Source organism: Aspergillus clavatus, genomic scaffold, assembly GCF_000002715.2.
Source record: "Aspergillus clavatus NRRL 1 1099423829802 genomic scaffold, whole genome shotgun sequence".
In the NCBI taxonomy this organism is placed as follows: Eukaryota; Fungi; Ascomycota; class Eurotiomycetes; order Eurotiales; family Aspergillaceae; genus Aspergillus; species Aspergillus clavatus.
In genome coordinates this window covers 1,333,041-1,360,985 of record NW_001517097.1, presented here as the reverse complement: position 1 = coordinate 1,360,985, position 27,945 = coordinate 1,333,041, and the positions used below count along the sequence as shown (strand labels likewise).

The 27,945-nt window shown below is 51.7% G+C and overlaps 8 protein-coding genes across 8 annotated transcripts, besides 1 other annotated feature; 5 read left to right on the top strand and 3 right to left on the bottom strand.

Annotated features, from left to right (window-relative positions):
- Nucleotides 1-1,327: 1,327 nt before the first annotated feature.
- ACLA_038100 (CCR4-NOT core subunit CDC39) lies at nt 1,328-8,570 on the top strand (the record flags this gene model as incomplete). Its single annotated transcript, XM_001271025.1, has 4 exons — nt 1,328-2,056; nt 2,122-2,446; nt 2,513-8,433; nt 8,505-8,570. The coding sequence occupies 4 exons, from the start codon at nt 1,328-1,330 to the stop codon at nt 8,568-8,570; spliced, it is 7,041 nt and encodes a 2,346-aa protein (XP_001271026.1).
- Nucleotides 8,571-9,377: 807 nt separating this feature from the next.
- ACLA_038090 (seipin) lies at nt 9,378-10,616 on the top strand (the record flags this gene model as incomplete). Its single annotated transcript, XM_001271024.1, has 4 exons — nt 9,378-9,479; nt 9,543-9,577; nt 9,651-10,106; nt 10,163-10,616. The coding sequence occupies 4 exons, from the start codon at nt 9,378-9,380 to the stop codon at nt 10,614-10,616; spliced, it is 1,047 nt and encodes a 348-aa protein (XP_001271025.1).
- Nucleotides 10,617-10,914: 298 nt separating this feature from the next.
- Nucleotides 10,915-13,662, top strand: ACLA_038080 (putative acid phosphatase; the record flags this gene model as incomplete). The annotated part of the gene is made up of 5 exons (XM_001271023.1): nt 10,915-10,942; nt 11,020-11,036; nt 11,103-11,995; nt 12,058-12,117; nt 12,342-13,662. 5 exons carry the CDS (start codon nt 10,915-10,917, stop codon nt 13,660-13,662), a joined length of 2,319 nt encoding a protein of 772 aa, XP_001271024.1.
- A 314-nt stretch (nt 13,663-13,976) lies between these two features.
- On the bottom strand, nt 13,977-14,942 carry ACLA_038070 (uncharacterized protein; the record flags this gene model as incomplete). Its single annotated transcript, XM_001271022.1, has 1 exon — nt 13,977-14,942. The coding sequence occupies one exon, from the start codon at nt 14,940-14,942 to the stop codon at nt 13,977-13,979; it is 966 nt and encodes a 321-aa protein (XP_001271023.1).
- Nucleotides 14,943-15,919: 977 nt separating this feature from the next.
- On the bottom strand, nt 15,920-16,914 carry ACLA_038060 (uncharacterized protein; the record flags this gene model as incomplete). The annotated part of the gene is made up of 3 exons (XM_001271021.1): nt 15,920-16,362; nt 16,421-16,707; nt 16,826-16,914. The coding sequence occupies 3 exons, from the start codon at nt 16,912-16,914 to the stop codon at nt 15,920-15,922; spliced, it is 819 nt and encodes a 272-aa protein (XP_001271022.1).
- A 123-nt stretch (nt 16,915-17,037) lies between these two features.
- Nucleotides 17,038-17,088: a microsatellite.
- A 750-nt stretch (nt 17,089-17,838) lies between these two features.
- pex14 (putative peroxisomal membrane anchor protein (Pex14)) lies at nt 17,839-19,205 on the bottom strand (the record flags this gene model as incomplete). Its single annotated transcript, XM_001271020.1, has 4 exons — nt 17,839-18,576; nt 18,632-18,716; nt 18,777-19,024; nt 19,173-19,205. 4 exons carry the CDS (start codon nt 19,203-19,205, stop codon nt 17,839-17,841), a joined length of 1,104 nt encoding a protein of 367 aa, XP_001271021.1.
- A 573-nt stretch (nt 19,206-19,778) lies between these two features.
- ACLA_038040 (kinetochore-associated Ndc80 complex subunit NDC80) lies at nt 19,779-22,087 on the top strand (the record flags this gene model as incomplete). The annotated part of the gene is made up of 2 exons (XM_001271019.1): nt 19,779-19,823; nt 19,913-22,087. The coding sequence occupies 2 exons, from the start codon at nt 19,779-19,781 to the stop codon at nt 22,085-22,087; spliced, it is 2,220 nt and encodes a 739-aa protein (XP_001271020.1).
- Nucleotides 22,088-24,714: 2,627 nt separating this feature from the next.
- Nucleotides 24,715-27,774, top strand: ACLA_038030 (uncharacterized protein; the record flags this gene model as incomplete). The annotated part of the gene is made up of 1 exon (XM_001271018.1): nt 24,715-27,774. One exon carries the CDS (start codon nt 24,715-24,717, stop codon nt 27,772-27,774), a length of 3,060 nt encoding a protein of 1,019 aa, XP_001271019.1.
- Between the last annotated feature and the right edge of the window lie 171 nt (nt 27,775-27,945).

The following is a 27,945-nucleotide window of genomic DNA, read 5'->3' as shown; positions in this document are numbered from 1 at the left end:
GGATCAGATCTTTAGCAGAACAGCACGGTTGAGCTGATCTGTAGTCTAGATAGTGTACTCTGTAGGAGTTGTCCAGAATGATGAATGGTGCTGGAGGTCGCCGTGTTTACTCCTCCACGTCTCTCGGGGCAACCGGCGGCTCATGCAGCCCAACCACAATGGCTTCAGTTGAGTCTTGGAAGTGCATAACAAGGGGGCGATACCTATGCATTGCTAAACGGCTTTCAATCATGATTGGTGTTATTACAAGTGATATTATGCGCTTTAACTCTAACTAAAGTACGAACGACGGAGTACAACTCAGCAGAGGAACTACCTTCTGCCACACTACGCGATATCCAAGTTGATATTCCAGCAACACAGGTCCCTTGGAACATGATACCCCTTCATTCACTTCCCTTATCATCATAGGATCTCTTTTCCAACGCAAGTGTGTTCTGAGATCATTTAATAAGACGTGTACCCAGAAGTCGGGTTACCCAGGAGGACATGATGAACGTTAACGTTGGTGGGTTGGCGGAGACCGCCTATTCCACAAGCTGAGGAAAGGCCGAGTAAGGCAGAATGGTGACGTGGATGGTGTTCCCAGTAGTGGGCACTTTGAGGCAATAACTTTTTCCTCGATCTGATAGAGCCGCTCTTCCCCTGAGATTGGGGAACCTGTCTCAAGAAGGAGACTCTTTGGATCTGCTCTGTCCGTCCCACCTGAACTCGAAACGTCACGTGGTCGTATGGATCTCCTTATCGGGTCATTCTGCTGACTCAGAAGTTACATCAGCATTACTGGAACGAGAACCACATCGGTCACGTGCCCGGCATAGAGGCACATTCTCTGTGGGGTGTGCGCAGTTGGACATGAAGACCGACCTCAATATGCGACTTGAATTGCAGTCCATCTGTCTCAAATGTGAGGACCTATAAGGGCAAATACTAGCAGTAGCCGTAAGTATTTCAAAACGTAGCACACAAGTCTAAACACCTCTTTAGATCATGTTGCTCGCCCCAACTTTAAGCCCTAGACAGACAAGAGCTTCAGCCTCTTTGGGGCCAAGCTAGTGTAGATACCTCAGGCACCTCAACCTAACCTGGTCCACTCAACCTCGCTTTCTCTGCCCGTCACCAACTCTCCATTGGAACTTCATCCTGTGCCACGAAGCAACACCTTTTCCATTCACACCCTCTTGCTCTTTTTCTCATCCGCAAGATCTCTTTCTTTTTGCAAAGTTCTACTGGTGATATTCATATACTCGATTTTTATAATCCTGTTCACTGTCACGAATAAAATTTGTCGTCCGCCTTAAACAGATCAAATGATCGCGTCTCCTAGATGACCTTCCCTCCCCCTCCCCCTTCCTCCCAATCATCGATTGCTTCTGGCACCGATAAATCCTCTTCGAATCGGCCGGGAAGGACACCGCAATCTGTTTGGGGTCCCTCCGCGTCCCAATCCAGCATTCGCCGTGGGTTGACTCCGCTTGCGACGAACAACCTTTCATCGTCATCGTCGATCCTGTCTGCCACTTCCCGAGGACCAGCTCAGTCCACTAGTCCTGGTCCAGCGGGCTCGACTTCATCCCCATTAACTTCCTCCTTCTCTGCCGTTCTGAGTTCCGCAAGGGGCTTCTCTGGTGGCCGGAGCGTACCCTCGCCCGCCTCGACACCGTCGCCTTTTGCCGCCTTCCAATCTGGCTCGCAACAGCATCAGCAACCCGGGCAGTCACTTTCGTCCCCTAAAGCTAGGGCTCACACTCCATCGTCACATCTGGCTTCCGCAGCAGGCTCTGTCGCGGGTGGTGGAGGCTTCGGGGGAGGCGGTGGTGGGACGGGTTCTTCCAGAGGCGCCACCTTCTCTCCGCTACTGTCCGGTACAACCGTGAATTCGCCTACGGGATTTCCCTCTGATAAACCGGGCTCGGCGGTTTCTGGTGTTGCAGCTCACGCCAGCCAGTCCTCGTTGACTAAGATATCAATTGCTCAAGTCTTCCTCCTCCTAGACTCCATTACAGAGAAAGAAGGTCGCGAGAAGTGGGAGACCAAAGCCGCTCAGATCCACAAGGTAAGATCATCAACCGTACTTCTGTTTGAATTCTCTGGATCCTGGCATGTCTAATCTTTCTGAAGCTTGTTGAATCGAACGGGATGGAGGTCTTCTCCAAATATTTTCGGCGTCTCCTGACAGGGAACGCCCCTCAAATCTTCCCAGGCGTCAATAAGTCTGTTGAAAATGCCGGAAACTATCCTTTGCTCATTCAAGAAATGCAGAAAGTGACCCAAGACATCGAACAAGCCCAGAAGATCGCAGAGACGGTCGATACATCCGAGGGCGATATCTTCCGGGATTTTGATCTTTCTACATTTTTGGACCATTTTAAGCTGGATCCTGTTGCCAAAGTATCACTTGCCCTGGCCTTCAAAACCGCCAACAAGTCGGATCTGCGTGCGAAAGGTTAGTATTAGCCCCTTGATGGGTCAGGTTTGATGTCGAGTATCTAACAAGCGCCATGTTCGATAGCTGATGCGATTCTCTCGAATTCGATAATACCCTTCCTTCAAAGTTTGGCGACTCCATCCGAAGCAACTAAGGATTTCAAGAACTCCTTCATTGGGATGACCATCGAGCGCTTTATCCTATATCCCCCGCGCAACTTCAGCGACGATGTGAAAGCCAAGCTGGTGTATGCGGCTAACCTGCGTTATCAAAAGTTGGGCGTAGAGATGCCATTCGAAGTCGCCTCTTCGTTACAAATGTTCAATTTCCTGAATCCAAGAAATACTCTTGTCCGCCAGCTTCACTCAAAGGGGCCGAAAGCGACCTCGAGCGTCGATGCCGTGACTGAAGCGATTAACTCGGCTGGATCCGATGGCTGGGGTGAAGAACAAATTGCCAGTGCTTTCCTTTTCCTAGTGCTCTCTCAGTACAGGCAGGAGTTCTCGCTGGAAACCTTCTTTCGGGCTGTCAAATCGCACTACGGTGACAAGCAGATCAATTGGTCCCTCATCTTCCGAAGCTTCGACCGGGAAGGTCTGCGGCTGGATTCCAAGCAATTTGCCAAGTTATATTCACTCCTCTTGGTGGCGGCTGCGGATGATTCCACCTTGGACGTACAAAAGCTCTGGGGCGGCGATTGGGAGCATCGCGATACTCAATTGTCTTTCCTAACAGCCTTCGTCGTTTCTCGAACCGATGTCTCTCAAATTGCCAGTCTTCGTGCCACCTTTCCGGCGGATTTCTTTGCCGAAGGACCGGAGATTGTACGCCTTCAAGGTGAACGCGCAGCGAAATCACCGCTTCGATCTCTGGATGCGATGAGAGCCATATTCGATATTGCTCTGTTCTCTCAGGCTGCATGGGCGGCCGCTGAAAGTCAGATGCTCATCAAAGCTATTGTCCAGCACGATCTTCCTGTCTTTCTATGCTCAGCCCTGGCCCTTCCCCAGCCTTGGACAAGTGTTCAGCAAAGCTTCGTGCTTCGGACCCTCGTTGTATTCATACTGAAACAAGAGGAGGGATATCAGCTGGCCCTTCAGGGAGCATGGCGCCAGGACCGCCAATGGGTAGCCGAGCAGCTCTTTACTACATTCACTCAGGATCCGACCTCGACCGCTGCTATCTATGAACATGCCGTCGAATTCAACTGGCTGGACTACCTGCTTGGTTATACAAACGGTCTTGCGATGGATCTGGCCTGTTATGCCCATCGGAAAGGTCCTTTTGATTTGGAGCAATGGGTTCGCAACGCGGCTCAGAAGGGACTGATGGACATGGGCAGCTTGTTGTCTAAATACCTGCGGATCAAAGCCGAGGATGAGTTGCACGTCCAGAGGAAAGAACAGCCTGCCCCTCAGATGGTCAGCTTGTCGGTCAAGACCGTCTTCACATTGTTGTCAGTCCTGGAGGAATATGTCGGAGATCGTGAAAACCTTACGCCCGTTCAACGTATTTGTATTCAGACATATCCCAGGCTGATCAATTACGGAGAAGGGTTTGACGATATCATTGACGCCAATGGTGCAAACGGAAACGCTCTACCCGAAGCCATTGATAAGCAAATGCAGGAGCTCTTCGGCAAGATGTACCATGAAGAACTATCTCTGCGGGAGATATTGGAATTGATGAGACGATATAAGACTTCGCGCGAGCCTGCCGAACAAGATCTCTTCGCGTGCATGGTCCACGGACTTATTGACGAGTACCATTGCTACCACGAATATCCATTGGAAGCGTTGACGAAAACGGCCGTTATGTTCGGTGGTATCATCAACTTCCGACTTGTTGATGGTATCACGCTCAAAGTCGGTCTGGGCATGATTTTGGAGGCAGTACGAGAACACGACGTACACGACCCTATGTACAAGTTCGGCGTAGAGGCGATTGAACAGTTGATCGACCGCCTTCCAGAATGGGCTGGCTTTTGTCACCTTCTACTCCAAATCCCAAGTTTGCAGGGCACGCCTATCTTCCAGAAGGCTGAAGAAGTACTCCGTGAGCAGGGAGGTCAAGTGAGAGAAGCGGAGGGTGGCCGGCTTGAGAATGTTTCTGGCGCTTCGTTGACCAACGGTACCCCCGATGAGACTGTCGCAGATGGACTGACTCGCACATTCCTCTCCATTCATGTCGACCCTCCTCTTCGACCCGATCTCTACCATGATCCAGATGAAGAAGTTCAAGACAAGATCCTTTTCGTATTGAACAACGTCTCGGAGCAAAACATTGAGGAGAAGCTGCAAGACCTCACGGATGTTCTTCGAGATCAACATCATCAATGGTTTGCTTCATACTTGGTGGAAGAGCGTGCCAAGCTGCAGCCCAACTTTCAGCAACTTTACCTCGATCTGCTTGATCGCATCAATGACAAAATTCTTTGGGCAGAAGTTCTCAGAGAAACATATGCCAGCGTTGGCAAGCTGCTCAACTCTGAGGCTACTCTCAACTCATCGACAGATCGCGGTCACTTGAAGAATCTCGGCTCATGGCTGGGTTCGCTGACCATAGCCAAGGACAAGCCTATCAAACACAAAGATGTCTACTTCAGAGGCCTTCTATTGGAGGGCTACGATAGTCAGCGTTTGACCATCGTGATTCCATTCACTTGCAAGGTGCTAGTTCAGGCGACAAAATCCACCGTTTTCAAGCCACCGAACCCATGGTTAATGGATATCCTTGCTTTATTGCTGGAGCTTTACCATTTCGCTGAGTTGAAGTTAAATCTCAAGTTTGAAATCGAAGTTCTCTGCAAAGACCTTGATCTGGATCATAAGACAATCGAACCTTCGCTTGTCATCCGGGATCGCTCGGCTCATATTGAGGATGCTCTGTCGACGGCTAATATCCCTGAAGGGCTTGAAGCATTCGAAGACATGGCTCTTACCAGCATCAACCAGGGCATGCGGACCGAAAGACTGTCGCCTGCTGCTATCTTGTCGACCCTTCCAAGCCTGGACAAGATTCTTGTCCTGCCCTCATCAGCAAGCAGCATGGTTGACCCCAACGTTCTTAGACAGATTGTTCACACTGCTGTGGAGCGTGCTATTGCGGAGATCATCACTCCCGTGGTAGAGCGCTCTGTGACGATCGCCTCTATCTCCACCGTCCAACTGGTATCGAAGGACTTTGCCATGGAGCCCGATGAAGAGAAGGTGCGACATGCGGCCGGAATAATGGTAAGACAACTTGCTGGCAGCTTAGCTCTCGTGACTTGCAAGGAGCCCCTGAAAGTCAGCATGACAAATTACATCCGCATGATACAGCAGGAGTACTCTGAGCAACCGATGCCCGAGGGTCTGATCCTGATGTGTGTTAATGATAACCTCGATGCTGCCTGTGGAATAGTTGAGAAGGCAGCAGAAGAGAAGTCCCTTCCTGAGATCGAAAAGGTCATTGAACCACAACTAGAAGCCCGCCGGCGACACCGCGCTGCTCGGCCCAATGAACCCTTCATCGATCCGTCGATGAATCGCTGGGGGCTATTCATCCCCGAGCCTTACCGCCAAGCCCCGGGTGGCTTGAACAAAGAGCAATTGGCCATTTATGAAGAGTTTGCTCGCCAGTCACGAGGACCGGCAGCGGCACATGTTCAGGCTGTTTCGGCTGATTCCGGTCGACAGCTCGCCGATGTTCTCCAGGACTCGTACGCCCAGATCCCCAATCTGTCTACACCTGCAGAACAGCCTGCTGTACCTCACAGAACCCCACAGGCGCAGCAAGACACTCGCTTGCAACAGTCCGGTCTTGCTGGCGCTCAGCCACAGTTGAACGGTTTCCTGGAAGCGACAACCCCCAGGGACAAAGTGGACAGTATTGTTTCGGATCTGCAGCAAGCGGCCCGGAACGCGGAGGAGGAGCGCGTTAAAGATCTTGGTAGAGACAGCTCAGTATTACAAGAGTACAACCAAGCACTGCGCACTATACTTGCCTCTGCGAGCGGTGAAGAGTTGGCACGATTGACGTCTCTCAAGATTTGCACAATGCTGTATTCTCAGACACCAGGTACCCTGGAGATCGAAGTACTTGTGCATTTGCTTGCGAAGCTCTGCGATATGTCGTCTCTAGTGGCGCGATACACATGGGTAGTATTGTCGGATGTGGATGACGAGCATATCTTCAACGTACCGGTTACAGTGGCACTTATCGACGCTGGACTTCTTGATATTCGCCGCGTCGACATGATTCTCACCAGACTCATCTATCAAAAGAACACGAGCTCCCTTGAGGTGCTCGGCAGTCTGATGGATCGGGTTCTCTTCAATGAGGAGCCATCGGCATTGAGATCCGATTTTTCAGGAAGCCTCGAAGCCATGAGCCAGTGGCTTGCAGAAGACACAAATCTTGCGCCTGCGAATGAAATCATCCGCAAACTCCGCGAATCCGGAATCCCCGAGGTGGTCAATCCTCTTCTCAGTGACAAGGCAAGATCAAAACGGGACCAGATGGAATACATCTTCAGCGAATGGATCGGTATCTACAAGGCCCCCGGTGCTGTCGACCGGACGTATTATTCATTCCTCAAGGACCTGCACCAGCGACAAGTCATGGATAATCAGGAAGATTCGGCTCTGTTTTTCCGCCTGAGCATTGATATCTCCGTCGCTATGTTTGAGCACGAATCCCAAAATCCCAACGGCAGTCTGGATGAGGCGTTCCTCTATATCGATGCCCTTGCTAAATTGGTTATTCTGCTGGTCAAATTCCAGGGGGAGAGCGCTGGCGCGGCCAAGACCAGCAAATCGGTTTACTTCAATTCCATTCTGTCCCTCCTCGTGCTGGTCTTAAATCATCATCAAGTGATTAGAGGCGAAGCATTTAACCAGCGCGTCTTCTTCAGGTTGTTCTCGAGCATCCTTTGTGAGTACTCGTCTAACGGACTCCAACAAAGCGACCAGCACCAGGAAATGATGTTTGCTCTTGCGAACAAGTTCCTGTCTATGCAGCCCAAGTACTGCCCTGCCTTCGTCTACGGATGGCTCTCTCTGGTATCTCACAGATTCTTCATGTCTGGTATGCTGAACAAGCCAGAAAGGGCGGGCTGGGGACCCTACTGCGAGATTATGCAAGCCCTCCTTTCCTACATCGGCGAGCAGCTGAAACCAGCAAACATCTCTTACGTAGCCAAGGATCTCTACAAAGGGGTGCTTCGCATTCTACTGATTCTGCATCACGACTTTCCTGAATTCGTGGCAGAGAACCATTTCCAGTTCTGCAATGTAATTCCTTCCCATTGCGCACAGCTGCGAAATCTGGTTCTCAGTGCGTATCCGTCATCGTTCCACAAGCTTCCAGATCCGTTCCGGGAAGGTTTGAAGGTTGAGCGACTGGAAGAGATGCGGGAAGCTCCTCAGATTGCCGGTGATATTGCCGCTCCTTTGCAGCGTGTCAACATCAAGAGTATTGTGGACAGCTCGCTCCAGAGCAGCAATGCGTCCGAAGCTTCGATTCAGAAGATCTGTGATGCCATCTACACCCCTTTGAACCAGGAAACCGGGCTTTTCTACACCCCCATCAATGTGAACATTGTCCTGGTGAACGCACTGGTTCTTTACATCGGCCAGGGGGCTGTTACTACCAGCGGATCCAAGGGTAACAACAACAACACTCGTGCTGCGTTTGACAACTCCCCCCATTCGGCCCTTCTGGAGAGGCTCGCGAAGATCCTACGACCCGAGGCGCGTTATTACCTGTTGAGTGCGATGGCGAATCAGCTACGGTACCCCAACAGCCATACCTACTTTTTCAGCTTCGCCATTCTCCGTCTCTTTGGCGTGGATAATTCGGAGCAGGGCGAGTCGGACATCCGCCAACAGATTATCCGGGTGCTGCTGGAGCGGCTGATTGTCCACCGTCCTCATCCTTGGGGTCTGATCATCACCCTTCAGGAGCTTCTCCAAAACCGAAGCTACACTTTCTTCCGCCTTCCCTTCATCCAGGCTGCGCCTGAGGTATGTTATTTGTCCACGCCAATTGCATTTTGACGCAACCTGCTAATGATCTTTTTCTTTTCTTTTCTCAGATCGGTCGTCTTTTCGATGCTCTCCTTCAACATATTCAACAGCAAAGCCCTCGGGCAATGCCCTGAGGCGCTTGACGAAATTGTCTCCTCTCCCCCTACCTCTCCTCCACCACCATCTCCTATTTAATATGAAGTATCTGATCATGCCTCGATGTCTTGCATTCCGCGGGATGACTTTCTCTCATGGTGTATTGCCAATGCCGCTTACGACGTGTAGAAATTCGGTGCTTTCCTGGGGTGTATCTTTTCCGAAGGTCTTTTATTATTTTCATTCTGTCCTCTTTCTAGTGCTGTCTTCGCGTTTCCATTCTCTTTTTTTTTTTTTGTCTACGGTTGGGTTTCTGGGAGAATTATGCATTCTACGAGATGTCAGCGCAGCATACAGCCATATGGAACCAGTTGCTTTGCTTTTGCTTCCTGTTCCCTTCTTTCTTGTTGGATGGTTCTGTTAGTTATACGCTGCAATTGCAGTACTTTGTAACGATACGTTTTTTTGTTCTTTTTTTTCTTTTCTTTTCTTTTTTTCTTTAAAAAAGGGACGGTCAATGGGATTGCATTTGCATAGGATAAGAGTCGATTATATTCTTCCCGTAAAAGTAGCTCGCATACAGATTGTTGTAATTATCAGGTGTCGCGGGGGAAAGAAAGCCTCGGTGACGTCGCCGCAAATTGTCGGAGCTCTCTTCAAGCCGCATCGCTCGTTGGTGGTCGATTGACCGTGTTCAAAACACCTATTAAGCAGGGTCGCCGATATGTCCGAACTCGAATACGCGACAGATGATGAATTGGATGACAGCAATGGCTTTTCCCTCGGATTTATGGTAATGTTGCTCGTGTTTCTTTCGCTTGTTCTATCACAAGCTGACTGCTGTCATGGCCTCCATCCAGGACGCCCTGCTAACACCCGTCCGCGCCCTCGTTTCGAAACCAGCACAGAAAGCATATCTGGGCACCCTGTTATTTGTGATTACAGCTGTGTGCATGTTCTTTGTCTCGGGCATCGCATATTTGATATTCTACTATACTTTTATTCCACAGATTGGGCTATCGCGTGATGTGCATTTGCAGTTCGGGTAAGGTTCTTTGCAGTGTTCCCACGACACATAAAGGTCTACAGGCTGACAACTCAATCGACGTTTTTGATAGTGATGGCCATCCCTGGGGAACCGCTTCTCTGGGCCCAGAGCTGGTGTCTCAGCAAGCATACGATGTCACCGTGAAACTCGAACTCCCACGGACACCCCCCAACCTTGCAGCCGGAAACTTCATGCTGGATCTGTCTCTCTTTTCTCGGCCGTCGACGGCCCCGGGGATCAGTCGAAACATCTCGGCGGACCGCATCACGCACTCGCGCCGCCCGACTATCCTTACGTATACATCGCCCATGGTGGACACGGCCAGCAAGATATCGCTCCTGCCGCTGTATGTGCTGGGCTGGCACCGGGAAGCGGAAACTCTGGTGGTGCCGATGCTGGAGAAGATTGAGTTCCCGAGGGGGTGGCGCAATCTTCCGACGAGTCTACGACTGGAAGTCGACAGTCAACAGCAGATGCAGGTTTACTCAGCGAGAGTTGAGTTCAGGGCGCGGTTTAGGGGCTTACGGTAAGTGACTTCAGCATTTCTATGTTGTTCATGGGGATTTGGCTAAAATAGCGCAGATGGGTCATGTACAACTGGAGGATCCTGTCGTTTTTGGTCTTCAGTTTCGCTTTTTGGAGTGTCTCTATGGCTTCTACAAGTTTTACATGGGTTGTCCTGGCCTCGATCTGGAGCTCTAAGACAGACGATCGCCTTGCAATCAAGCGGGAAGACCGTGGGAAGACCCCGATCAAGGAGGAGCCTGATGACGAGACAACCGATCTGTCTGCATTGGAGTCATCCTCCGACTCCCAAGAGAAACAACCGCTGAGCAGGACCAAGAAGGAAGAGGATTCTGAGGAAGAGACAAAGCAACCATATACCAGTGACACCGACGATGATAGTCCAACTGTTCATGGTACAAGGCACGCACGGCCGGGAGAGGAAAGTGGTGCAGGAACAGGCCGCGAGAGCGCTGAAGCTCGGGGTGTTCAGCGACGCCGGAGTCGTATTTCGAAAGAGGATCGGTCATAGTGTTGATACGTTGTCCCAATAGTTAGCATGTGCTTCTGCGATACCCTAGTGCTTGTGCCGATTTATAACTGGTACTACTGTCTACTACACATACACATACATATATGTCACTAGAACGGACATTGCATTTCTTGGCTCAATCCAAAATCACAAGGGATAGGAAACGACAAAGGAAATCTCAGGACAGCAGTAGCTCAATGCCCGAAGAGCACGCCATCTCAAATGTCAATGGCGTTGAGGAAACAGGCCCATTGTCACCATCATCAGGCCGAGTTCAAGAACGAGAGTCAAGCCGAAAATGCGGAGTAAAAAGGCCCACCTCAACTGTTAGTAAAACTGCCCCTCCATGGCTCAGACAAGTACAACTTCTCCCTCGTCCACGCTCTTCTTCCTCAACATTCAGGCGCCATGCATATCTTAGTGAGTAAAAGCTTTGGTACTATGACCCAAGAAAGTCACCTGCTAACGACAATCCCTCACGTCTAGGTCGTCAACGACGACGGCCCTCCATCGAACCAGTCTTCGCCCTACATCCATTCCCTCGTCGATAATCTTCAGTCCGCCGGACATGTTGTCTCGGTCGTCCTCCCTCACCAGCAGCGATCATGGATCGGCAAAGCACATTTGATCGGTGCCTCCGTGAGGCCAACCTACTTCCGCCCCGGTACGCTCCATGAAGACGATGGCACCATCCATGAGTATCCCCGGTGCGATGACAACGAGGACGGCGATGAGTGGCTCCTCATCGACTCGACGCCAGCCAGCTGTGTCCAGATTGGTCTTTTCCACTACTTCCAGGAACGCGGCCCCATTGACGTGGTCGTCTCGGGCCCAAACTACGGCCGGAATACAACTGCCCTGTTCGCTCTGTCGAGTGGGACCATCGGTGGCGCCATGGAGGCCGCGCTCTACGGGAAACGCGCGATTGCCCTCTCCTACGCCTTTAGCTCGAGCGACCACGACCCCGTGGTGATCGCCGAGGCCTCGAAGCATTCGGTCAAGTTGATCGAGTACCTCTGCGAGAACTGGGCGGAGGGCGTGGATCTCTATAATGTCAATGTGCCCCTTGAACCCGGCATGAGCAAGTCCAAGGTCCTTTACACCGATATGCTTGATAACCGGTGGACGGGGAGCTGCTTCCAGGCCGTCGATGCGGCGCTACCGGATGAGACTCCCCAGCTGCAGGAACTGAGGCTGCGTGAGCAGGGCGAGCTCTTGGGTGAGAAGCCCACTCCGGCCTCCGGGAAGGGGCCGCGGAGAAGGCTCCGGTTTCAACATAAGCACTTCCAGTGGAATCCTGATTTCACGGATGTGTGGAAGAGCGTCGAGGCCAGCGGACCGGGTAATGATGGCCGGGCTGTGCGAGAGGGAATGACAAGGTTTGCCCTCCTTTCCTTCGACCTGTGCCTTCTGTTGTTCTGGTGGCTGACCATGAATGTAGTGTTACACCTCTCAAGGCCAATTTCATGCAATCAGCTGCCATCCAGGGCGAGATCAAGCTGTAAGTGAGACCTTTCAATGGGCGGATCTGGGTCTAAACACGACCACAGATCATGAGCGTTTCGCGAGGGCCTATAGACGACCTTGATGATGCATATATATCACGACCTTTGCTCTCTCCCTTGGCGGTCTTTCTGCTTCTTTGCGTTGTCTGTTTACTTGCTTGCTTGATGGTCGCTGGTCGTATTCTAGAAGACGGTATTTCTAATCATTTAGACTCTGTAGATCAGATAATGATGAACCTGCCTTCTATTCCATCGTGGACAGCGACGATCCATACGTCCAGAAATTAATGCAACAAGCACTGCAGCGCCGTCTCGGAGAAGACCGATACCAGCTCATCTCCACCCTCGACGAGCTCCCCTCCTCATCGACCCCCGTCTTCCAATACCGCGAGTACGAACGGCTGGACTTCGAGCACGCCATGATGAAATCGACCTCGTCCCTCGTCAACGCCTATATCATCCGCAAAGCCCTGATCCGCAAACACTACCTCTCCAACACCGTCACAAACTGGATCGCCAAACACCCAGAGAGCATCCTCCGCCACCACGTCAAATTCGCCTTCGACTTCGAGCTCGACTACGCCGAGTTCCTCGACGAAGCTTTGCTCGAAGCCTACGAGCTCCGCGACAGCCTCGCGCAGAACGAAACCAAACCCGCCGCAGACAAGGAATGGTGGATCCTCAAAGCAGGCATGAGCGATCGCGGCCAGGGCATCCGCCTCTTCAACAGCGAGGACCAGCTGCGCGAGATCTTCGAAGAATGGGAAGTCGACGACTCCGACGACGAGAGCGGGTCCGAGCGGCCCGACGCAAACGCAAACGCAAACAAACACGAACACAACGACGACGAAGATGACGATAGCGATGACCACGGGGTCGTGACCTCCCAGCTCCGCCACTTCATTGCCCAGCCATACATCGACCCCCCACTCCTGCTCCCCTCGTCGTCGAACCGCAAGTTCCACATCCGGACGTACGTCCTGGCCGTCGGCTCGCTGAAGGTCTACGTCTTCCGGGAAATGCTGGCGCTCTTCGCCGCGAAGCCCTACTGCCCGCCGTGGGAGGACGAGGACGAGACGATCGACCTCGCCAGACACCTGACGAACACCTGTTTCCAGGAAGGCGGCAGCGCCAACGAGGGGAGTGTGCGGCGGTTCTGGGAGCTGGATCCCCATGTGCCTGGGCTGAGCTACAACTGGAAGGAGAAGGTCTTCAACCAGATCTGTGCGGTCACCGGGGAGGTGTTCGAGGCTGCCGCGAGAGGGATGATGGTGCATTTCCAAACGCTGCCAAATGCCTTTGAGCTGTTTGGGGTGGATTTCCTGGTTGACAAAGATGGGACTCCTTGGCTGCTCGAACTGAACGCGTATCCTGACTTTGGTCAGACTGGAGAAGAACTCAAAGATCTGGTCGTCGGCCGGCTTTTTGAGGAGACCGTCGACGTTGCCGTCAAGCCTTTCTTCGGTATGGGAGACTCATCTGTAAATGGGACTAAGGATCTGAAGCTAGTCGCGAACATCGAGCTTGGTAGGAAGACCTAGTCAATTGACGGTGGTGCCTTCACCTCAACTCTCGGTTTGTGTCGACAGCAAAATACCGTATTAACTAAACCACGTCTCATGATATATTTCCTCATAAAAGTACAAAAGGGGCTAGAAGGAGTTACTGGAGGGAAACGAAGACTTTTCGAAGGGGCGTTCTTGATATTTGGTTATCTCTTCCTTAAAATCAGGTCGCATCTTACTCTGCTTCGCTTGTACATATACGTTTCTATCTTCGCTCTGACAATGGGACCTAACTGAAATAAGAGACAAATGACATGCAGCGACAAGCCTCGCGACTGGTAATTTTAGTATTACAATGAATTCAGATGGGAGTTCAATCCAATGCCCGCTGGCTCGCTTTCTGTGCGCTTTCGACGAAGATTGGTTTCTCTTCTCGACCCCTTTCCTCTCTTTCGAACCTTTTTGGGGTATGCATAAACGATTCCGTTAAGTGCCTGCTTCAGCACAGACGCGGAGTTATTGTGATCACGTTCGATAGCACGACCCGAGTCAGTCTTGGATGTGTTAGGGTTTGGTCCTCGGTTTTCATTGGTGATAGACAATTTGAGATCCTCTTTCATTGCAGTAGGAGCGTCCGTATCTCGCGATGGGATAATGTCTTGATCACGACTGGATGCTAGTATATGCTCCTTACCAATGGCACGTGGACTATTCAGTTCATCATCTCTGCCCTCGTTGACCTGTCGCACCAGTTGTCGTCGGTGTGCAGTTGGAACGAACTCTGGAGCATCTGGCCTCCACACGGTTTTCCGGAATGACATGTCGTCACCCAAGTCGGCTTTCGAAGGGTCCTCAGATATTTGCGGATTCTTCTTCCTCTGTCGATCCTTCGAGACAGGCTCTTTTTTCTTGCGACGCAGCTTAGCAACCCGCAAAACTGGTGCATCATCCGCGGAGCCTTGCGGACGGGTGTCCTCAGCAATATAATCATCGTCAACTTGAACCTCCTCTTCGATGCCTTGCAAAGCTGAAAGCGGTTGCAAGCGCCTGCTTGAAATTCGTGTTATTGGTGGCCTTGTTCTCACTTGGTGTGACCAGACATCATTCTGCGAGTTACCTGCTCGTTGTATGATTGCGCCATAATTCAAGTCCCGACTATAACGCTTCTGAACCGGGTCAATACCGGCAGTTCCATCTGGAAGTAGAGATGCAGATTCCTCCTCAATGCCCAACGTTCGATAAGGCACCATATAAGTAGCTCCAGCAATACTAGAAAGAAGTCCCGTGAGGACCAGACGAAACACACGAATAGCCATGATGGCCGATGACTTTTCCAGTTGCTCAAGCTGCGCAGAGGTCGCGAGCAAGAATGCCTCCGTGATCATATATATACTAGAACAACACAGAAGGGGGATGCTTGGGATATGCGTTCGCTTGGAGAAATCTAGGGTCACGGCACTCCAGAAGATTACCGAGCCCAGCGGATAAATCTAACGAAGAGATCCTGCATTAGACCGGCTGAGTGACAGCTGGAAGCTGAACATAGAGGGCGATGCCGGAGCTTCTTACAATATCTTCTGCCAGTCTCACAGCTTGTTGGGTAGAGGAAAACAGCAGGACAATCGGCTCCAAGATCTGGAAGATTAGCATCTCAAGGCTAGGAGAAAAATGGACTTTGCTTGAAAAGCAGACTTACATATGTGACAAGAAGAAGCACTACAGACAACAGAGCAATCCTGTGAAGGAATGGCCTTTTTCCCACTTCATCTTGATGGGCCCTGCGGGGTGAGGTATAGTAGTCCATGGTCTTGACAGACAAGAAGTATGAAACCCCAGACAGAAACGGTACAAAGCAGAGGAAGATCTCAGCTACATGAAAGTCGTGACTCTCGAAATGATACACGTTTGAAACAAACATTCCAACCATTGTGAAGGCAAACAGAGCGAGTAGGGTCTGACAGTTTGATACTATTGGTATACGTTGAATAGAACTCGGGGTGTAGAAGAGAGACGAGTGGTGATGCAGGGAGGAGAAGAAAGAGACGAGACGATGGGGAAGAGAGGAAGACACGAGGGTATATCTACTAAGGGACGCATGAGCGCCTTCTCTTTTCGCGGTCATCACAGCAGACGAGTCAGACTTTCCCAAAATGGAAAGTATCGAGATCCTTGAATCTTCCGATGACAGTTTGTGCGAGAGCAGGGAGACATGGATACATGCATACGTATATGACTAGGTAGAGCGCTTGGGATACAGGAAGCAGAAGCTTGAACGAGAGTGCCTATCACCACCTCAGCCAAATCGTTGTTTGGCCAGTGTTTTGAGCCATCCAATGGTTTCCTCTTCCTTCTTTCTGTATTGTTGTAATCGTTCCTCCCGCTCCGCTGCTCGGGCCCGCAGTATTTCTTCCCTTCTGATTTCGCGCTCATTTTTCTTTCGTTGTTCTCTGGCCTGGGCCTTCTTGATCGCGTCTAGGTCGTTCTCGGCGGAGCCCATCAGTTCGTCGTCCGGAGCACCTTCAATAGGCGAACCACCTCGTCGCGATTCGGCAAAGGCTCGATTTTCTGCTGCTGCCTCTTGGCGCTTCTCCATGCGCCTCTCATGTGTTCCTGGCTCTGCGCGAGGAGCAACCTCATCTTCTACTTGCCGCAGTTCAGACCTGTGGGAGCGAATCTCTGCGTAGTGCTGCTTTCTGGCATCTTCGCGGGCCGCGATCGCATCTTCCATAGTAGATTCTGCACAAGTAATGCGTTAGCATTGGCAAGCAAGATAAACGGTAAACGATATGCGCACCTTGCCGCAGCTCCAAATCCTGTATCGTCGGAATTGTCGGTCCAGCCGATGGACCGTTCTTTGCCATCGTATAACGCGGTAAACCGGGGCCATAGTCTTCTTCATCTTCAGAGGCATTCTGCGGTTCATCTTCTCTGGGTTCAGCCTCTTTCTCTCGGTCATCGTGTCTATAATCTGGCGAATGACGACGTCCAGAGGTGGTAGCTGGTGGCTGTTCTAGGGCACTATGACGGGCTTTTTCAAACGTGCTTGGGTCATACCACCCTTCGGCGAGTTCTCCACGGTTCCTGTAATGTCAGCCGCTTACTCTTGCCTCAGGATTCTACAATTCTTGGCATCAGGAAGACCAGTCAAGGCATGCATTCAAAGAGAAAGAGTAGTCCCAAGACCCAAGAGGATCCTTACCATTTGCGAATGAAGCTCTTCCACCTGCCTTTTACCTCATCCTCACTCAAATCCTCCAAGATCAATCCTTTCTGGATATCGAGGTACATAGCGAACATGGGCTCGAACACGGCCAAGTCCCGCTTGGAGAGCTCTCGTGCTTGAAAGGGAAGCACAATAGGCGCCGGGACTGAAGGTTCCGCATGCCGATCGCGTCGGCTGCGTTCATGACTATGATCGCGGTGACGGTGGCTGTGATGGCGGCGATGGTGGTGATGATGATGTCTTTTGTGTCTGTCACTTCGGTCTGGGGAGCGCGAGCGCGAGCGCGAATCGCGATCGCGGTGGGATCTGTCCCTAGGATGATGATCGCGAGTAGACATTGCTTGGCCTTCTGTAATATTTCCTTGGAGCCGATCGTCAAATAAATAAAAAATTGCTTGGTGTGGTGAAGAATGTCTTGATCGATGTTCGGACAAAGCGTAGTAGATAGTGGAAGAGAAACGGCGAGAAGCTATCGGTCACATGCCAAGCTTTTCTGGAGATTGGACCGATATCACAGAGGGTCCTGAATGCTACTACCTATGAAGTATGCCGAGGAAGAGTCGAGCGTCAAGTACTGTCACCAGATATTCGTGATTCGATGGTCTGAATCACTGGAATAGCCGTTTCTTCCCTATTTTATCGATGGATTACCTGATTACCTGCGAGCTAATCAGTCAAGACTCAAGATATCCCAAATCTCCACCATTATGATTGCGTGCGGAGAAGTCTAGATAATCTACATGTGACAGCTGGCTATCGGAACGATGAACTGATCTACTTTAATGCATTTTTGCATACCCTAAAGTCTGTATGCACATCGATAAACGCTATTTACGCACAGATGAGCCTGAGGCGGAACAAAAAGAAGTTACAATGCCCCGCTTGATAAGTACACCGAAGAAGTAGAGGGTAATGAGTGCTACAGAGATAAGAGTAGACAAGGAAGTTTCACATGGTAGGCATATACACGGGTTTTGTCATGGGATTAATCAACTAGGAGGAGCGCTCTGTTGCTTCGTAGCGGCTTCGGAAGAGCTGTCTCCGGCAGGTGTAGAAGTTGCCTGCGAAGTGGGCTTCGACCGATTGGCAGCAGCCATCTGCCAGGCAGGGATGGAAGCACCCCGTCCAAATTGTGCAAGAGGGCTAGTGGATGCGGCGCCAGTCGTTTGACCGACACTAGGCTGGGCTAGAGAGGGCTGCGATTCTTGTGTGGTAGGGGTGGCTGTGACACTGGGAGTGGCGGGGGTGGTGCTTGGAGTCGACTCCTCGACAGCTCGGCCAGCGCCGGGGAGAGTTGAGGCGCTCATGGTTCTACCAACAACAGGAGAGCTAGATGCGCCGCTACCGCCCAGTCTGTTGCCAAGCAGGACCTTCAAGCTCTTCAGTTCGGTACCAAGCTCCTTCAACCGAGTGTCATTTCCTTCCCGGGCGCCTTCCAGCGCTTTAGGAATGGCATCCTTCAATGACTTAACTTCGTCGCTAATGCGGCGGGTTTCATCATCTCTCCGACGAGAAGCAGTCTTCAAGTCGGCCACCAGAGTTTCGACCTCCCGAAGCGCCGTGTCCAGCCGCTCTGTGCGCGCTTCTTCAGCCGACTTCAACGCCGCAGTATCCGTAGAAAGTTGCTCAATCAGAGCAAAGGCACGGGAGAACTGTTCGTCAATGTGCTCCTTGTCCTGTTCCAGTTGGGGCGGCGTAGGAGGGGCGATTAAAGGGGCAATGTACCGCTGCAAGACCGGTTAGAATCTGTGACTTGAGGTGAGACAGAACGGTGAAACCAGCCTTAGTCACTGTGTACAACCCATACCCAACACCACCCATCACTGTAGCCATGATGAACCAATCGCGCCAGTCTCTTTTGGGGGGTCTACAGAGCGCTGAGTTAGCCCTGACCAACAATACCATACGGGTTCGAAAAAGGGCTCACTCTGGCGGGGCCTGCCATTGACCATACGGAGGGTAGCCATAACCTTGAGGCGGAGGAGGCGGAGGGGGGTGGTAAACAGCTCGTTGAGAAGAAGGTTGATAGCTATGTGAGGAGGCGACTGCTGTGGCAGCAGTGGAGGGGTCTTCACCCGTGCGGGACAGAGCGAGATCGATCTCTTGTTGAGTCAGGTTTTTGGATTGAAGGAATTGGACTCTCTTCTCAACTGGCGACGAGGCCACCGAAGGATCCTGGAGGACTATTGGAGTATTAGTGATATTTCCCGTTAAGTTGAAATGGCTTCGCATCGCAGTTCGAACACACGCACATGAAACCTAGCAAGATCAATGGTCAGCTCCGACGGGTTTACAACAATGCATTGGTAGGCAGTATACGTACAGCAGAGGAGACAAGCTCCTCCCGGGGAGCCATGATGTTAATTTGACGGACCTTCCTCAATCAAGTCCGTCCGCTCCGTGCTCTTGAATCGAGATAGCACAGGAGAAGGATGAGAAAGAACAGAGTAAAAGGTTGGAGAAATTGGGGGGGGAGGGTGAAATGCGAACAGCCAGCGAGATCTTGATCGGCACCGCACGACGCCTCCTGCTGGACCTCGGAACTTGCGCTGCTTACGGGTAATTACCGCCCATGATACAGTCCAGTCACCAGTGGAGTTTCCCCAGAGTCTCGTGATCGTTGCTGGGGGGAAGAAGTGTTGTTCCGGAGTGACTCACCGCCTGCTGGATTGGGCGACATAGTGGCATGTGCTTGTTTACAATTTACATCCTTTGATCGCTGTTTGTTGGGCACATCAAATCTTGTTCTTATCGTTTCATGTGAGGGGGAGCTTCTGGTCCTGTCAGTCGCGGCGCATCGTACGCTATCTATTTTTTTTCTGGCATCTCTCCTCTCTATTTATCATCATCATCGGTCTGCCATTGGGCACATCTGGAAATCTTCTATTAATCACGATTTAGTCGCCGCAGTCGCGGCTTCCTCTGCACCATGTCGCAGGACACTGGATTGTTCAGTATCAGGCGGCCCCGAGAAGTACGAGCGCCGCGTCATTTGCGCATTTCCATGTTTTCTTCTGCTTCGATTCTGTCACGGTTGCGGTACTAATGCGATGATTTAAACAGACTCTCGGGAGCGTCCAGAATTATTCGGCACTTCCTCAACCATCATCGGCGCTGAAGCGCACAAGCTCCATCGGATATCAGAATCCTCCCTTTACCTCGCAGCACACGCGCTCTATGTCACTGCTCAACTCCGCAAGTCGTCCCCAACAACCGAATTTCCAGCGCTCCTCGTCCGGTGGAGCTTTCGGTGCTGATGCTGGGCTTTCGTCGGTGAGGAGGTCTGTATCAAGTAACATCTTTCATGGCGCCAGCGTCGGTCGTCCGAGTTATGCTCCTGGGTCCCTTTCTGCCAACTCGGCATCGCAAAGTCTACAGAGGAGAAGCAGTGTCTTCTCACGGCCGTCCATGGGAGGCCCTATGGGTCATCAGTCCTTTTTCACACAAGTACCGAATGCCGCTGGTGTCCCTCGGGATCCCCGTCCCCTCCGAGATAGGTCGTTTCAAGCAAGGATTGGACAGGAGCTCCTCGAATACTTAACGCATAACAACTTTGAGCTCGAGATGAAACACTCTTTGAGTCAGAACACCCTCCGGTCGCCGACTCAGAAGGATTTCAACTACATTTTCCAATTCTTGTATCACCGCATCGACCCGGGATATCGCTTTCAGAAGGCTATGGATGCGGAGGTCCCCCCGATTCTGAAGCAATTACGGTACCCGTTCGAGAAGGGAATCACCAAATCCCAGATCGCTGCTGTGGGAGGGCAGAATTGGCCTACGTTCTTAGGTATGCTGCATTGGCTGATGCAGCTGGCTCAGATGATGGATCGTTTTCAGCTTGGAGAGTACGATGAAGCCTGTGCGGAAATGGGTGTGGATGTGTCAGGGGATCGAATCATTTTTCGATTTCTGACTGGGGCATACCACGATTGGCTGGCAGGTGGTGAAGACGAGGACGATGAGTCGGCCGAACAGCGCCTTGTCCCCCATATTGAATCAATGGCCCGAGATTTCGAAAAGGGAAATGAAAAACATGTGCAGGAAATGGAGGTCTTGGAAGCAGAGAACCGAGCGCTTCGCGATCAAATTGAAGAGTTGGAAAAGAATGCCCCCGACATGGCCAAATTGGACAAGCATTTTAGGATTTTGGAGGATGACAAACGCAAATTCGAGGACTACAACCAGAACGTCCAAGGAAAGATTGAGAAATACGAGAACCGCATCAAATTCTTGGAGGATGAGATCAAGAAAGTCGAAATCGATCTTCAAGCAGCCGAAGAGGAGCGAGCTGGCCTCCAGGCCAGCGTCGATCAACAAGGACTTACTATTCAGGATATCGATCGCATGAATACGGAGCGGGATCGACTTCAGAAAAACCTTGAGGATACGACAGGCCGCTTGGAAGAGACGCATGCAAGGGTCATGGATAAAGAAGCAGAAGCTAGTAGAAAGCTCGAGGACTTGGAGGAGATCGTCAAACTTTACAACACACTTGGCTACCAGACAAGTCTCATACCTTCTTCTGCCGTTAACGCCAAGGGCCAGGATTATGAGCTAAGCCTGAACATCAACGAGAATAACTTTTCGGCCTCGCAGATTGGTGGCTTGCCAAACAGAATCTCTTCTGAAGGTGACCGACTTCTGGCTGAGCCGTTCACAGGCTATCATCCAGCACATTTGCTTAGTCTGGATCTTCGAGGCATGGTACGCAGTAGCTTGCAGTCTCTCCGAAAAGAAATCAATGAGCGACGGAAGCGTGCGATTGATGATGATCTGGAGCGGCGCAACCTCCTAGATAATATCAAGGAGGCAATGGATGAGAAACGAAGTGAGGTTGAAGCCTTGGAGCATAAGCGGCGAGCAGCTGAAGAAGAGTTCGAACGCCTGAAAGAGATCACCACCACCCAGAAGCTCGCTTCAGACGCGCAAATTGAGAAGATGGAGAAGGAATTGGCCAAGATGCGGGCAACGTTGAGTGAGAGTGTGCAGTTGATGGAGCAGCGCGAAATGAACACGAATATCGAGTACGAACAACTTACCCTTCGGGCAAATGCTCTACGAGAAGAGCTTCACACCAATGTTGAAAGCATGTTGAATGACGTGATTCGATTCAAGGTGCACGTTCAGAAGGGCCTTGAGGACTATGAAAGTTTTGTTGTCGACGAGGTCGAGCAGGAGCTGGGAGGTGATCTGCCCATCACGGAGGACGTCACTGCGCATTTTGAGGAAAACTGAACGCGTGTAATCTTCCAGCCGGATGGCAAACGATCATGATTGACGAATGTCCTCTACAAAGTCCCCACGTATCCTCGATTTGGGCCACTGCTCGACTGTGATTCTGAGAGGGCTAGAGAGGTACGGCCAGTTTCAGAGTGCCATACGTCGGTGTCGTGTCCTTTTCTCTTTTTCTTCTTCCTATTTGGTGGTTGTGGCGTTGGTGGATAGGCTGATATTGGGGTTTCTTTTTCTGATGCTCTATATGTGAATCATTCGGATGCTGTTGGTTGTTATCTTACCATTGATACCTCTTCTACGCAATTGTTCTCCCCGTTGGAAGCTTTATCAGGCGGGAATGAATATACGCATTTTGATACCACTCTGTATCAGCATACACTTCGTTCCACTCAGATTTATCTCTCGAAATTGTGTCTTGAATAACTGATAAGCAAACTGGTCTGTAACCATTTGTCGTCTTCTATTTTCCCAACTTCATGTTTTGTTGGTTCGTAAACCACTCGGAGAGTGTGATCGACGAAGAAGGGACTACGCAATCCCACGACAAATTCGTATCTATTTGAAGCCTTTGAACCAGGATACACGTTCAAGCTAATCGATTATGTCCGAAGACGATGATGAAAATCTCGCGCATGCTATCTTCATCTCGTGTAGATCGCCTGGTGAGCGGAACTAACAGTTATCAAATCGGGCTTGGAGGTCATCACCACTGTACGCGATCAAATTTTACGACTTTGTTCCTTTCCTTGGGCTCGAATACCGATGGTCGTCTCATAAGGATATAGGTAGCATTTACCCTGAATAGTGATTGGCATTGTCCGTTGAAGCGTTGGGGGCCAGAGGCAGTGCTCACTTGAGGTGATACACGTTACGACGTCCATCTAAGCCACTCGAAATCGATGATCCGCGGATATCTCAGCATGAATACTATTGTCTTGTATCTATTATCCTCTTCGGGATCTGCCTGTGCCTCCGTTTTTGCAGGCAGATACATGGACTAGATCATCGGCCTGGTTGTTGGTCTCTTTTTGGCCCTCTCGGCCCCAACACTCATGCTCATCCAAATTCGCAAGCAGGATACGAAACGGCGATCGAGAGGTGCCATCGCTTTCAAAGCCTAGTATTGAGAATGAGAAGGCGTATCTCGCGGCCCGTGGAGTATATATACTACTTGCAACCTCCAGATGATTCCCTCCTAATGTTTGACCAGCATCGTCTACAATTACACGGTGGACTCGAAGCAATTACATTGAGTAACTTATAACAAGAATTCCACTTTTTCCATCTATCATGAAGGCATTTGTTGTGTTGGGAGCCGTCGCGACTCTCTGTGTGAACCCAGCCCTGGCTCGTGTACTAGAACGCAGTGATGGACCATCTACTTGCATGGTGAGTTCAAGAGCGAAGCAGCCATGAAGACTCGTCCGCAACTAACAGCATATCTCACCAGCCTTCGGGAACACCCTCTTCCCTCCCGTGTCAGCCTTCGGGGACCCCTTGCTTGTACTCTGGTCAGCCTTCCGAAACGCCGTGTACTGTCACAGTCACACCGTCAGGCATTCCTTCCACGACTCCCACAGGAGCACCATCTTCCTTTTCAGTCCCGTCGTCGGGAGCAGCCTGTCCTTTCCCGTCAACAGATGTTCCCTCGGCGAGCTTGACAGAGGCTCCATTGCCATCTGAACATCCAGACCCTTCGAATACTGCTTCTTCTTCTCCCCCCATTTGGCCGTCAAATGGACCCTCTTTTACCAAGCCGGCAGCATATCCAGAGCCCACCGAGCCTCCCGTTCAGCCTTCAGACGAGCCCTCGTCTACCACACCATCATCCACGCCCTCTACGGCTCCCACGGTAGTACCCTGGCCGTCTGGGGCTTGTGGTCCTACAGGTAGCTTCACAAGGTCACCGTCTAGTTCAGTTCCTGCGCCGAGCGCAAGTTGCATACCAAGACGGCCTCCCTACCTAGGACCTCACGGTGCTGCCCCAGCATGGCGCTATGGCCCCGAAATCCCTCCAGATGAGGCTTGTGAACTGGTTTATCCCCGCTATTTCAGTCGCAAGTGGCGTGCCTGAGGATACACAAAGTTGCACCGTCTCAATGTTTTGTTTCATCTGGTATCTGTAGTGTTAGCCTTTCTTTTTGATTGTGGCCCAACTGTTGGATTGGTCCTTCGTTCTTAGTTCATGCAATATTCAGTGGGTTTCTATGTATGTTAGCAATATGAAACAGATAGTCTGAACAAATATAGGAAGAACAATGATATTAGATCCAACAAGATGGAAAGGAAGGTGGAATTAACAACCTACAGTAATACCTACAGTTATAGAGCTTCCTTTGCCAATAGAAACATAGGTGCTGTGATTGGCTAGAGGCCGATGACTAAAGCACCCTCGGCGATACATTTTCGTTGCGGCGACAGGCAAATCCCTCCTAGCAATCAACAAAGCTCATCCAGCTCTCAAATATCCCTTTATCTTACGGACATATCCAGGCCAAGGCGAGATCCGGAAATGTGGAATCAGTTGAACGACTAGATATGCACTACAGAAGTAAGACAATCGGTCACATCGAGTTTTGGATCCCTCTTCCGCAGGCCTCGTCCGCCAAATCCTCCCCCGTCGTGTCATGAAAAAGTGCCTGGGTCCAGCTCGTCTGCCGTGTCTGGGCCGAAGGTTCTCCTCGCTGCATTCAACGCCGGTTCTATATCCTCGGTTGCCTGCCACTTCCATTCGATTGAGTCCCTCGAGCTGCAGAACTTACCCCGGAAGGCGACAATGGAGTCGCCCATTCTCCACAGGGTCTGCGCCGCCCGTCAACGTCCAGCTACTGCGGGAATACGTTCAATTTGAGAAAAAAAGATGTCCAGTGTCCGGACCAAAGTCGAGACAGAGGGATCCGAATGCCTGGATTCCGTTGTTGGAACAGTACCTTCCACCCTCCCTTCGGACATCTCCCGAGGAGAACGCCGTGACTGATGCCGAATTTGACACGGCAACCCGAGAATCGCTTGCGCAGACCATCGAGCTAGCCAACCTACTTTTCTACGCCAGGACTGAGGGAGACTTGGATCTCCTGGCATATCTGGGATTCCGGCTGAATAACTGGCCTGCCGTGAATGCTTTGTTGACGCAGTTACTGGACGCTGCCGACGCACTGGGCGAGTTCTCCACGCCCCGCAAGCCTCTGTCAAGTCATGACTGGGGTTCGGGATCTGGCGTCTCGTTTGATGATCTTACCGGCCCGGATGCAGACAGAGCCACGGAGCTTGTACATGTTACCACCGAGTCGCCAGCGATCCCTGGGCTCACTACCTTCAAGGCCAGGACGGAGCGGCCTTTCGCGGACGAACATGCTAAGCGCTTCATGGCGGAGATCTGGCAAAGCTTAGGCTCAATCGTGCTCGACGCTGCTGATGCGTCGCCAAATGAGTCTAAGCTGGCAATGTCTTACGTTTTTCGAGTTCTTGCTCGACTGCACCATTCCGGTGCAGTCTCTGAACGGGTATACAAATATACAAATCCTGGTAGTCATCAGGTGAACTTTCGCCCTCCTGGGATGCATATCCTGTCAACTCACATCATGAGTGTTTTGACGGATGCAGCTTGGTTGGCTCATGAGGCAGAAGTTGCGGCAAAGGCCGCTGCTGCAGGGGAAGACTCTCCGTTCTTGCCTTTCAACCTGGGTATACGTGAACTTGGTCCTGAAATTTGGTTAGAACTGATCCTTTGGTCTTGTGTGGAGCATGGACATACTCAGGAAGGCGTGTGGCTCGTGGAACGAATGAAATCACGGCGTGATGATCAAGCATGGCAATTCCAGAGCTGGAGGCCTCTGCTCGAATCTTCCCAGACAGTGTGGAAGACTAATATTGATAGGGAGGAGTTCTGGCGTCGCCCCGGCGATGTTGACCGGCAACCGTCGTCCTGGAAGCGCACCGGCCTTCCCCCCTTTCACGGGTTAGGTAAACGAACGATCAGCGTGGAAGTTGTCACAGCGTTGGTTCATTGCCTTCCAAATCTCGTCTATTTGGGGCTAGGCTGGCGTGGTCTATCCCCGAGCGCGCTTCTCCGCCACGTATCAGACCTCAAGTTCGCCATCGCTTCACCAGCTGCCGATGCGAAATTCTTACCGACGGCGAAAGCATCAAATTGGTTTGTGACTCGAGCCATTGAGTCGGGAGGCTTCAATCCTGAAGCCGACCCTCGAGCTTTTGAAGGTCTTCTCAAAGTCATTCCCCATGTGGTACCACCATGGGAAAACAACGCATCGCCTATGGAGGAGAACTTGCAGTCGCTGACACCGGCGCGACTGTACGATGCGACTTCGGCATTCGCTGGTCTTATGGAATACAATATCAGATTTTTTGCCTCGCAACGTCTCTGTACAGATGCCCTGGATGCCTTCTCTTGGCTTCAGGGAGTGGTGGATGCGAGCAAGATGCAGCGCATTCAGGAGTTTTCTCAACGTGTTGGCGAGTTGGATCCTTCTGGTCTTCCATTATTTGACCTCGGCGACCTCGAGTCCTTCAAGCCTTTTGAGTCGTCCATACCGCAGCTGTCGATCGTCACTGTGGCTGAGTTGCTGGATCTGGTCACGGCGTCGCGCGCCTTTGCATTCGGCGACTGGCTGTTCTTTTCCAACGACATCGATGGTCCTCCTATTCCTCCAAGTGCATACGGTAACCAGGCGCTTGCGCCATCAATCATCCGTTTTGCAACGGCAACCAAAAATGAGGCCCTTTGTAACTCGGTGGTGCAGTCCCTCTCGCAGCCCCTCTCGCTAAACACCATGCGAGCATTGTTGAACTTCCGGTTTGCCATGGGCCAATGGGATGCCGCGGTCATGATGTTGAATTACATACGTGACTACCGCCTGAAAAGCTGGGGCTACAGCAACGTCACCGCGCTGGCCGCGGCCATCGTCCGAATGGATCACGAGTTCCAGAAGTCCTCCAAAGACAGCAGCAACACCCCCGAGGCTCTGGCCGACAAGCAGCGCGATCTAACCCGCGCTACGGACATCCTCCTCCGCCTCCTCAACGGCGAATTCAACGAACGCCATGACCGCACCAGGGTCAGCTTCCAGGACCGCCTCAGCGCCAGCATGCACCGCATCTTCCTGACCATCCCGGGCCCCCTCCGCGATATCGCCCACGCCGCGAAGCTCCGCTACGAACCCACCCCGCGCACCACCCACCCCTACATCCCCGCCACGGCCTTCCACCCGCTGCTCTCCGCCATCATGGATACCCACGGCAGCGCCGCCGGCCAACGCCTCTGGGACCGCTGGTGCCTCGACGTCCGCTCCCCGACCTTCGCCCGGCTCCAGGAAGGTGGCATCACGCGCCTCTACCTGCAGCGCGAGCGCGACCCCCGCAAAGGCGACCCGCACTTCGACCCGAAATACTTCGCCCAGGTCCAGAAGAAGGCCATCCTCCCCAACCCCAACACCGTACGCATCATCGCGCAGCAGGCCGTCGCCGAATTCAACGCGTTCGACGGCCCGCGCGACGCGAACCCCGCCGCCCCCGTCGTGGACTGGTGTATCCGCCAGTTCCGCGCGTTCCGGGTCCCGTGGGCGGAGGTGAATCGGGAAGTTGGCGGGTTGCTGTACCGTGAGGCCAGGGAGAAGAAGAAGGAGAGGAAGAGGTTGGGGCAGGAGTTGGAGTTGGGGAAGGTGCTGTAGGTTATAATGTTCAAACCTTCCGACTGTATTATATGTACTGTATATCAATATTTGGCTATGCGCATATCCTGCCAGGCTTACTTACATAGAGCGAAGCCTGTTTGTGTTCTCTTCAATTGTATATCTACGTTAATCATTCAACATACCCTTGTATAGGTATGAACAGTTGGG